Genomic DNA, 12,226 nt, shown 5'->3' with positions numbered 1-12,226 from the left:
CCCATTTATTAATTTTATTGCATTTTAGGTTTTGGGGTACATGTGAAGAACATGCAAAATTGTTGCATAGGTACACACGTGGCAGTGTGATTTGCTGCCTTTAAAACATTCTTAATAAATTCTCCAAGGGAATTCTAAAGCAGTGACTGTTTCAAAAATCATTTAGCTGGGCGGTGGCATCCACCATAGTCCAAAATCATTTAGCTGGGTGCAGTGGCATCCACTGTAGTCCCAGCTATTTGGGGCCGAGGCACAAGGATCACTAGAGACCTGGACATTTGAGACCAGACTGGGCAATACAGCAAGACCTTGTCTCCAAAATATAAACAAAATAATTCATATTTGGAGTTTAGATGCTACTGTATACAGGAAAACATAGGAATTGAAGAGGAGAAAAATGGTGGTATGGTGAAGAGCACTGGCTTGGGAGATGACAGTGCTGAGTGCAAATCCTAGCCTGCTGCAAGGTAGACAACTTCCCAGAGTCTTGGATTTTCCCATCTGTAAAATGAGGATAATATCCACTCAGAATTGTTGATGACTCTACGTGATGATGCAAATAAAGTAAATAGCAGTGTTAGGCATACAGTAAAAGTTCAAGAAAACCAGAATTGATTTTATTATTTATTTATTTCTTTTGTTGAGATGGAGTTTTGTTCTGTTGCCCAGGCTCGGCTGCAGTGGCACGATCTCAGCTCACTAAAACCTCCGCCTCCCAGGTTCAAGCGATTCTCCTGCCTCAGCCTCCTGAGTAGCTGGGATTACAGGTGCCTGCCATCACATCTGGCTGATTTTTGTATTTTTAGTAGGATGGGGTTTTCAGTTGGCCAGGCTGGTCTTGAACTCCTGACCCTCGTGATCTGCCTGCCTCAGCCTCCCAAAGTGCTGGGATTACAGATGTGAGCCACCGCGCCCAGCCAAAAAATCAGATTTTACAACTCAGACATTACTCCTTTCCGTCTCTGATTTATCAGACTGGCAGGTGTCTGGCAGCAGAAACAGAAGTGGACTTACTGGGGCCAATTCACATCATGGAAAACTGCATGAGAGTTTTCATTAGACATCAAACCCCTGGTGAATCTGTGTGGCTCTAGAAACACTTTTGTGGAAGGAGAACTAGCCTTTATAAGCTTGTTTTGAGTACATTTCACTGAAGTTAACTTTTTCAAATCAGTAAAGATGATGGGTGCATGGATGGGACGGTACTCTGAAAAATCAGGGAGCGTCAGAGAAGTTTAGAGCTATTAATAGAAAGAACATCAGCAGTCTTTTGGGGAAATTCCCTCATTTTCTTAAAAACAGCAAATGATGAGGCCAGTCAGAGGTCAGACTCCATGCTGCTCCCAATACTCCATGATGCAGTTCTGTGCCTTGATTTAAGGAGGATCTGAAAGAATGTTACGTTAGCTAAATGAGATACAAGATCTTATTTAACTCTTAAAATTAACTCCTAATATTAGATGCAGGATTCACTTTAACCACAGATTTTCATCAACCATTAAATTCATTAAAGTACAAAAACAATAAACAACAACAAAACCCAAAAACTAAAGGACAAAAAAGAAAGAAAAGCTAAGGGCAAATTGCGTTAAAGTGTTGTAGGTGAAGGGCATGTATTTTTGCCAAACAGTAGCTAAATAATTTATCAAATAGCATTTATGATTGATAAAAGCATTGATAAAAGAATGAAACACTAAATTGTATAACTGCTATGGATTTTATAGTTCAGAAATACAAACAACAGAATTAGAGCTAGACTTCTTGGAACAGAATCTGCTATTGTGTTAGCTGTCTGGGTGTTTTGAAAGACAAAAGCATTTCTATAGGAGAAAGAAGAGAAAGTTCTCTTCCATCATTGAAAAGTAAGGCTTCTGTTTATGCCTTTAATTCATCTTGGCTTTTAAAAATTATTGTTTCAGGCATTGAATTTGCATTCCTTTTCTTTTTTTTGAGATGGAGTCTCGCTGTCTCACCAGGCTGGAGTGTAGTGATGCAATCCTGACTCACTGCAACCTCTGCCTCCTGGGTTCAAGCGATTCTCCTGCCTCAGCCTCCTAAGAAGCTGGGACTACAGGCACGTGCCACCACACCCACATAATTTTTGTATTTTTCGTAGAGATGGGGTTTCACCATGTTGGCCAGGATGGTCGTGATCTCTTGACCTCTGATCCAACTGCCTTGGCCTCCCAAAGTGCTGGGATTACAGGCATGAGCCACTGCACCTGGCCTTGTATTCCTTTTCTTTGAAAGAATGAAAAGAAAACAAGACTGGAATTAAGGTAATCATTAAAAAGAAAAGAAAAAGATGGAATTTTGCAAGATGATGTTTTCTATGTTGGCTGAAACGAAATAGCTGGAAAACAGCAAATCCCAACAAGTTAGAAAAACACCATTTTTTTCTTTATTAGTAAATGGGGAGATAAAATATCATTAAGAAAAGCTATCATATGTTATAAATGGTAAACAGTCCTTTCAGCCTGGACATCTGGAGGTTGAGAAGCAGCCCACCTTCTGCTGTGATTTCTGCCAGGTGTTGGTAGTGAATGTCTGTCAATGAATGTAGAAAATAATGATTCCAGGGAACAGAGAACTTGATCAGGGAGTGAATGGTTTTTGGAAATATACAGGAAGAGTAATCTGAAGTTAAATGTCAGTAAAATAACTGATAAAACACAAAATTATTGTAGAAATAAGATAGTGTATCAGCCAACATTTTCTGTGGATTTTGCTAGTAACATGTATTCTTTTAAAAACCAAGATATGCTTTACATATAATAACACTTATTCATTTTTTAAAAAATTGTACAGTTCGGCAAGTTTTCTTTTTTTCCCTATTTCTATTTGAGACAGGGTCTCGCTGTGTCACCCATGCTGTAGTGCAGTGGTGCGATCTCAGCTCCCATTGCAGCCTCCACCTCCGGGGCTCAAGTGATCCTCCACACCTCAAGCTCCTGAGTAGCTGGGACTACGGGCCTGTGCCACCATGGCCAGCTAATTTTTTTGTATTTTTGTAAAGACAGGGTTTTGCTATGTTGCCCAGTCCGATCTTGAACTTCTGGGGTCAAGGGATCTGCCTGTCTCAGCCTCCCAAAGTGCTGGGATTGCAGGCATGAGCTACCGTAACCAGCCTGCAAGTTTTTACAAATGTATGCAGCCATGTTTCTCCACATCCTCATCAACACGTGCTGGTTTTTTTTTTTTTTTTAAATAGCCAACCTAGTGGTTGTGAAGTGATACCTTATAATTAGTTTTAAACAAGTTTACTGAGATATAATTTACATACTTTAAAACTCAGCTATTTTAATGTATATAATTCAATGGTTTTTAGTGCATTCAGAGTTGTGCAGCCTTCATCATAATTTAGGTTTTGAACTTATTCATCATCCCCAAAAGAAACCCCATACCCACTAGCAGTCGTTCCCCATTTTCCCCAACCTTCCCAATCCTAGGCAACTATTAATACTAACCTATTACATGTCTCTATAGGTTTGCCTATTCTGTACCTTTCATATAAATGAAATCATATGATATGTGACTGGCTTTTTTCACTTAGCATAACATTTTAGAGTAACATTCATGTTGTATGTGTCAGTACTTCATTTATTTTTACTGTGTAATAATATTCTATTGTATGGATATACCACATTTTGCTTATCCATTCATCAGTTGATGGACATTTGGGTTGTTTTCACCTTTTGGTAATTATGAATAATGCTACTTTGGACATTTGTGTACAAGTGTAGATGTATGTTTTCATTTCTCTTAAGTCTATTCCTAGGAGTGGAATTGCTGGATCATATGGTGACTCTATGTTTAATGTTTTGTGGAACTGCCAAACTATTTCCCAAAATGACTGCACTATTTTACATTCTTATCAGCAGTATGTAAGGATTCTAATTTCTATACATCCTCATCAACATTGTTATGTTCTGTCTTTTTCATTATACCCATCCTGGTGGGTGTAAAGTGGTATCTTGTAATGGTTTTGATTTACACTTCTTTAATTAATAATGATGTTGAGTATATTTTCTTGTGCCTTTTAGCCATCTGCATATCTTTTTTTGGTGAAATATCTGTTCAGATCTTTAAAATTAGGTTACTTGAAGATGCTTGCCTTCCTATTATGGAGCTTTAAGTTTATATCCTGGATACAAGTGCTTTATCAGATATATATGATTTGCAAATATTTTCCCCCAGTCTGTGGTTTTTCTATTCCTTTTAAATGGTGTTTCTTGAAGGGAAAAAGTTTTAATTTTAATGAAATCTAATTAATCAATTTTCTTGCTTTCATGGATCATGCTTTGGTATTACATCAAAGAACTCTGCCTGGCTTCTGGTCATACAGATTTTTTTTTTCAGTCTTCTAAAAGTTTAATAGCTTTACCTCTTAAATTTAAAACTGTGATCCACTTTCAGTTAAATTTTATGTAAAGTATGACATAAGGATCTAAGTTTATTTTGGCATATGGAAATCCAATTATTCTAGCACCATTTGTTGAAAAGTATATTCACATATGTTCTGAGTGTACATTTCCTGATTTCAAATTGCTATATTTTATTTATGTTAACAAGTATAATAATATTAGGACTATATTAAACAAAGGATACAAGTGGGAAGTTTGGAATTTATGTCATTTTTAATAGAGACTAAAAGCCTGATTTTTGGAGTTGTAGAGTCCTAGGTTAAAATCTCAGTTCTACCTATGTGGTCTTGGGTAATCTTACCAGCTTTAAGCTTAACTCCTTTACCTGTAAACTGTGGATAATAACAGTACTTCCTTTAAAGGCTCTGAATGTATATACAATATAGGGTTACTGTCAAGGTTATAAAGACAAAGGGATGTGAATTGCGGGGTGTGTAGTACATACTCAATTATCAATGATTACCACTATGTGACAATGTGAAACGTTGAATCTTACTCTTCATTCATGTTTTTCAATAACAATTACTGAGATTGTATTCTTGTGATAGGCATTATAACTGGTATTAGGTTAAAAATAAAAATGAAACACATTATCCCTTTTATAAAGTGAAGCTGAAGGAAAAGGCTATTTTGTCTCCAGATGCTTTCCTAAGACCCAGTCTTGAAAGGCTGGTTAGAACATGAAGTCAGTTGCTCAAGATGAAGTAAGTACTACTGAACCAGGCAAAATGTTGACATGCCTCCCAGGCCCGGGTTGTCCTGGCCTCAGGATGCAGAGGCAAGAAGCAGTTAGACTTGTCTGCCTCCACATGGCTGTCCAGAGGCTATGCTGATTCAATTCCATGCTATAGGGAAAAGCCAGCCAGCAGACTAGGGAAAGTTAAGTGTCTAAATTCCTTTAGTCCTAGAATGCCAGCTCGTCTGTGTCATACCCAATACTGTTGTGGCAGTTTCGGAAAGCAAACACAATGATTAAGCACTTGACAGTCAGGACTGGAGAAAAACCAGGCAGATGCATGTCCCTATTAAATTCTTACCTGGTGTGCCCACCAGACCATCAAGTAAGAGAATACTGCAATCCAGCTAATGGCGCCAAAGAACGTGATGGGAAAAAACTTCCTTGATGACTGAAAGACAATCAAGAAGAGGTTAAGAATGTCAGTGTTATCCATCGAGATGGATCTGAAAGTTCAAAGCTAAAACCACCATTGTAGCCGTTTCTCTAGCGTTTCCTGCATCTTAGGATTAGTGATCAAAAGGCCCTACCCCTGATCAAACTGGGACAGTAAGATTCTCCTTTCGAGATGTGAAATTGATAGAACTGAATGATCACAGTGCTGGTTCCTGGAAGTCTTGAAGAGAATGTCTGTTAGTTCCTGCTGCTAGATGTTTAGATTCCCTCTACTCTTGCCCTTTCTAAGGCCTGTTTTTTTTTTTTTTTTTTTTTTTTTTTTTTTAAGATGGGGTTTCACCATGATGGCCAGGCTGGTCTTGAACTCCTGACCTCAGGTGATCCACCCACTTCAGCCTCTTCTTCTTTTTTTTTTTTTTGACCTTTCCTTCAATATTAACACCATATTCTCCCTCTTCCTTTTTCTCTTTTGCTCCAAAGTTTATCAGAATCAGTTTCTATTGCTTGCAAACCATGAATCCTAACAATCCATAAGCCAGAAAACCTATGTGATTAATTCCATTGAACAAGATATGGGAAGTATCAGCAGGTTTAAAAATAGATTGACTCATTTTACAGTCTCACGAATTATCAAGAAAGCCACATAGCAGAAGCCACCACCACAGCTTTTATAGATTCTGGATGATGGCCAGTCTCCAGGACCCTGGACCACACAGGGACTAGAGTAGACAAAGGCAGAGATGCCCAATTGTACTGATTTCCACTGCGGTGGCAGATCAGACATTCCTCTTAAGAAGGTTTTCTCTCCTGTTCACTGACCCAAAGTAGATTATGTTCAATTCTGCTTCTAGATGTAGACTTTATGCTATCTCATTCATAAAGTGTGAACACTTTTAAAGTTTTCTAGAAATGGCCAAAAAATCAGACATTTGAAATGCAGTGTTTCCTACCCAGCCCCACTAAAGAGAAATCCAGGTTTGCATCTTAGTGGTGTTCTTTTGATGTCCTTTGTTGAAAAACTGAGGTCCTTTAAAAACACACTCAGACAGCACAATGCTGTCAGAGAGCCTCTCGCCTATTATTGCCAAACACTTTTTATTTCAAAGCTTTCTACATTGAGAAACAACTCCACATTTTGCTTTGATAATGCCATCTAATTTTATCCAGAGAAATGAATTTTAGAGTTGACTTGGATGAAAGCAATCCCAATTGTCTGAAGGGCTGACCTTGGGCAGTCACATAGAACATTTTCCGTCATGGCTTTTGAGAGCTTCATTAAAAGGAAAAGATAAACTCATATATGGTAATCTTCTGAATGTCAATAATAAGGAACACAGTCTCTATTGCTCCAAACCAGGCTTATGTTTTCTAAAATATATATTTTTTATGATCATTTTCATGGTTGTTAAATTTCACACCATCCCTTCCTTTCTTTAAATGACTGCTGTTTAGTGGGGCCATTTGGTAGCTGGGATGGCTGAAAAGACCAAGCAGTCTTGATTAAATTGGGGAGGGCATCAGGCCACAGCGAGTAGCCAACACCTTACCCTCAAATGCTTTTTCCTGCCCCCTTTCTTTCTTAGAAGAAAAATACTGTGGACAAGGACTCAGATCCCTCCTGGTGACCTAAGTGCTTTAATGGGTAATGGAGGAAAAAAGTAATCATTTTTTTCAAAGTGGAATTGGAGACCTTCACTTCTTTTTTTCCTTTTCTTTTTTTTTTTTTTTTTTTTTTGAGACACAGTTTCACTCTGTTGCCCAGGCTGGAGTGCAGTGGTGTGATCTTGGCCCACTGCAACCTCTGCCTCCTGGGTTCAAGCCACTCTCCTACCTCAGCATCCCAAGTAGCTGGGATTACAGGTGCCTGCTACTATGCTTGGCTAATTTTTTTCTTGTATTTTTAGTAGAGCAAAGGTTTCACTATGTTAGCCAAGGTGGTTTTGGGATGTGCCTACTCAGTCTCCCAAAGTGCTAGGATTATAGGTGTGAGCCACCGCACCCAGCCATTAGATCTTCACTTATGAAAGCACATTTTTCTAAAAAAAATATATATACTTCAAGTTCTGGGGTACATGTGCAGAACATGCAGGTTTGTTGCATAGGTATACATGTGCCATGGTTTGCTGTATTCATCACCCTGTCATCTATATTGGGTATATCTCCTAATGCTATGCCTTCCCTAGCCCCCTACCCCCCAGCAGACCCCAGTGTGTGATGCTCCCCTCCCTGTGTCCATTAAGTTCTCATTGTTCAACATCTGCCTATGAATGAGAACATGTGGTGTTTAATTTTCTGTTCTTGTGTCTGTTTGCTGAGAATGATGGTGTCCAGCTTCATCCATGTCCCTGCAAAGGACATGAACTCATCCTTTTTTATGGCTGCATAGTATTCCATGGTGTATATGTGCCACATTTTCTTGATCCAGTCTGTCATTGATGGGCATTTGGGTTGGTTCCAAGTCTTTGCTATTGTGAACAGTGCTGCAATAAATTTACATGTGCATGTGTCTTTACAGTAGAATAATTTATAATCCTTTGGGTATATACTCAGTAATGGGATTGCTGTTTCAAATGGTATTTCTGGTTCTAGATCCTTGAGGAATTGCCACACTGTCTTCCACAATGGTTGAACTAATTTACACTCCCACCAACAGTGTAAAACTGTTCCTATTTCTCCATATCCTCTCCAGCATCTGTTGTCTCCTGACTTTTTAATGATCGCTATTCTAACTGGTGTTAGATGGTATCTCATTGTGGTTTTGATTTGCATTTCTCTAATGACCAGTAATGATGAGCTTTTTTTCCATATGTTTCTTGGCTGCATAAATGTCTCCTTTTGAGAAGTGTCTGTTCAGATCCTTCACCCACTTTTTGATGGGGTTGTTTTTTTCTTGTAAATTTGTTTAAGTTCCTTGTAGAATCTTGATTTTAGCCCTTTGCTGGATGGATAGATTGCAAAAGTTTTCTCCCATTCTGTAGGTTGCCTGTTCACTCTGGTGATAGTTTCTTTTGCTGTGCAGAAGCTCTTTAGTTTAATTAGATCCCATTTGTCATTTTGGCTTTTGTTGCCATTGCTTTTGGTGTTTAGTCATGAAGTCTTTGCCCATGCCTATGTCCTGCATGATGTTGCCTAGGTTTTCTTCTAGTGTTTTTATGGTTTTAGGTCTTACATTTAAGTCTTTAACCCATATTGAGTCAATTTTTGTATAAGGTGTAAGGAAGGGACCCAGTTTCAGCTTTCTGTGTATGGCTAGCCAGTTTTCCCAACACCATTTATTAAATAGGGAATCCTTTCCCCATTGTTTGTTTCTGTCAGGTTTGTCAAGGATCAGATGGTTATAGACGCGTGGCATTATTTTTGAGGCCTCTGTTCTGTTCCATTGGTCTATGTCTCTTTTTTGGTACCAGTACCATGCTGTTTTGATTGTAGCCTTGTAGTAGAGCTTGAAGTCAGGTAGCATGATGCCTCCAGCTTTGTTCTTTTTGCTTAGGATTGTCTTGGCTATGTGGGCTCTTTTTTGGTTCCATATGAAATTTAAAGTAATTTTTTCCAATTCTGGGAAGAAAGTCAATGGTAGCTTGATGGGGATAGCATTGAATCTATGAATTACTTTAGGCAGTATGGCCATTTTCATGATATTGATTCTTCCCATGCATGAGCATGGAATGTTCTTCCATCTCTTTGTGTCCTCTCTTATTTCCTTGAGCAGTGGTTTGTAGTTCTCCTTGAAGAGGTCCTTCACATGCCTTCTAAGTTGTATTCCTAGGTATGTTACTCTCTTTGCAGCAATTGTGACTGGGAGCTTACTCATGATGTGGCTCTTTGTTTGTCTGTTATTGGTGATTAGGAATGCTTGTGATTTTTGCACACTGATTTTGTATCCTGAAACTTCGCTGAAGTTACTTATTGGATTAAGGAGTTTTTGGGCTGAGATGATGGGGTTTTCTAAATATTCAATCATGTGATCTACAAATGGAGACAATTTGACTTCTTCTTTTCCTAATTGAATATCCTTTATTTCTTTCTCTTGCCTGGTTTCCCTGGCCAGAGCTTCCAATACTATGTTGAATAGGAGTGGTGAGAGGGCATCCTTGTCTTGTGCTTTCAAAGGGAGTGCTTCCAGTTTTTGCCCATTCAGTATAATATTGGCTATGGGTTTGTCATAAATAGCTGCTATTGTTTTGAGATACATTTTATCAATACCTAGTTTATTGAGAGTTTTTAGCATGAAGAGCTGTTGAATTTTGTTGAAGGCTTTCTCTGCATCTATTGAGATAATCACGTGTTTTTTGTCTTTGGTTCTGTTTATGTGATGGATTACATTCATTGATTTGCAAACGTTGAATCAGCTTTGCATCCCAGGGACAAAGCTGACTTGATGGTGATGGATAAGCTTTTTGATGTGCTGTTGGATGGTTTGCCAGTATTTTATTGGGGATTTCCACATTAATATTTATCAGGAATACTGGCCTAAATTTTTTTTTTTGTGTGTCTCTGCCAGGTTTTGATCTCAGGATGATGTTGGCCTCATAAAATTAGTTAGGGAGGAATCCCTCTTTTTCTATTGGTTGGAATATTCCAGAAGGAATTATACCAGCTTGTCTTTGTACCTCTGGTAGAATTCAGCTGTGAAACCATCTAGTCCTCAACTTATTTTTGGTTGGTAGGCTATTAATTGCTGCCTCAATTTCAGAATTTGTTAATGGTCTACTCAGGGATTCGACTTCATCCTGGTTTAGTCTTGGAAGGGTGTAAGTATCCAGGAATTTATCCATTTCTTCTAGATTTTCTGGTTTATTTATGTAGAGGTGTTTATAGTATTCTCTGATGGTAGTTTGTATTTCTGTGGGATCATTGGTAATATCCCCTTTATCATTTTTTATTGCATCTATTTGATTCTTCTCTCTTTTCTTCTTTATTAGTCTGGCTAGCAATCTATCTATTTTGTTAATCTTTTCAAAAAACCAGCTCCTGGATTTACTGATTTTTTTTGAAGTTTTTTGTGTCTCTATCTCCTTCAGTTCTGCTCTGATCTTAGTTATTTCTTGTCTTCTGCTAGCTTTTAAATTTGTTTGTTCTTGCTTCTCTAGTTCTTTTAATTGTGACATTAGGGTGTCAATTTTAGATCTTTCCTGCTTTCTCTTGTGGGCATTTAGTGCTATAAATTTCCCTCTACACACTGCTTTAAATGTGTCCCAGAGATTCTGGTACACTGTGTCTTCATTGTCACTGGTTTCAAAGAACATCTTTATTTCTGCATTCATTTCATTATTTATCCAGTAGTCATCCAGGAGCAAGTTGTTCAGTTTCCACGTAGCTGTGCGGTTCTGAGTGAGTTTCTTAATCCTGAGTTCTATTTGATTGCACTATAGTCTAAGAGACTGTTATGATTTTCATTCTTCTGCATTTGGTGAGGAGTGTTTTACTTCCAATTATGTGGTCAATTTTAGAATAAGTGTAATGTGGTGCTAAGAAGAATGCATATTCTGTTGATTTGGAGTAGAGAGTTCTGTAGATGTCTATTCGGTCTGCTTGGTCCAGAGCTAAGTTCATGTTCTGGATATCCTTGTTAATTTTCTGTCTTGTTGAACAGCCTAATATTGACAGTGGGGTGTTAAAGTCTCCCACTATTATTGTGTGGGAGTCTAAGTCTCTTTGTAGGTCTCTAAGAACTTGCTTTATGAATCTGGGTGCTCCTGTATTGGGTGTACATATATTTAGGGTAGTTAGCTCTTCTTGTTGCGTTGATCCCTTTACCATTATGTAATGCCCTTCTCTGTCTCTTTTGATTTTTGTTGGTTTAAAGTCTGTTTTATCAGAGACTAGAGTTGGAATGTTTTGCTTTCCATTTTCTTGGTAAATCTTCCTCTATCCCTTTACTTTGAGCCTATGTGTGTCTTTGCACATGAGATGGGTCTCTTGAATACAGCATACCAATGGGTCTTGACTCTTTATCCAATTTGCCAGTCTGTGTCTTTTTACTGGGGCATTTAACCCATTTACATTTAAGGTTAATATGGTTATTTGTGAATTTGATCCTGCCATTATGATGCTAGCTGGTTATTTTGCTTGTTAGTTGATGTAGTTTATTCATAGCATCGATGAGCTTTACAATTTGTATTTTTTTTTGCAATGGCTGGTGCCAGTTGTTCTTTTCCATGTTTAATGCTTCCTTCAGGAGCACTTGTAAGGAAGGCTTGGTGGTGACAAAATCTCTCAGCATTTGCTTGTCTGTAAAAGATTTTATTTCTCCTTTGCTTATGAAGTTTTGCTGGATATGAAATGCTGGGCTGAAAATTCTTTAAGAATGTTGAATATTGACCCCCACTCTCTTCTGGCTTGTAGAGTTTCTGCTGAGAGATCCAATGTGAGTCTGATGGGCTTCCCTTTGTGGGTAACCTGACCTTTCTCTCTGGCTGCCCTTTACATTTTTTCCTTCATTTCAACCCTGGTGAATCAGATGATTATGTGTCTTGGGGTTGCCATTCTCAAGGAGTATCTTTGTGGTAGTCTCTGTATTTCCTGAATTTGAATGTTTGCCTGCCTTGCTAGGTTGGTGAAATTCTCCTGGATAATTTCCTGAAGAGTGTTTTCCAACTTTTGGTTACATTCTCCCTGATACTTTCAGGTACGCTGATGAAATGTAGATTTGGTCTTCTCACATAATCTC

The 12,226-nt window shown here is 38.3% G+C and overlaps 1 protein-coding gene across 3 annotated transcripts in view; it reads right to left on the bottom strand.

Moving 5' to 3' along the window:
* The window catches only part of SLC24A2 (solute carrier family 24 member 2), a 277,206-nt gene that overhangs the window by 15,369 nt on the left and 249,611 nt on the right, over window positions 1–12,226 (bottom strand). For all 3 annotated transcript variants that reach the window (XM_017500645.2, XM_017500646.2, XM_037728523.1), the window contains one exon: window positions 5,462–5,551. In XM_017500645.2, the coding sequence (XP_017356134.1) occupies window positions 5,462–5,551 (90 nt within the window). The remainder of the gene's footprint in view (window positions 1–5,461; window positions 5,552–12,226) is intronic.

Source organism: Cebus imitator, unplaced genomic scaffold (genome assembly GCF_001604975.1).
Source record: "Cebus imitator isolate Cc_AM_T3 unplaced genomic scaffold, Cebus_imitator-1.0 Scaffold267, whole genome shotgun sequence".
Lineage (NCBI taxonomy): Eukaryota > Metazoa > Chordata > Mammalia > Primates > Cebidae > Cebus > Cebus imitator.
This window is presented reverse-complemented; position numbering and strand designations above follow the sequence as displayed.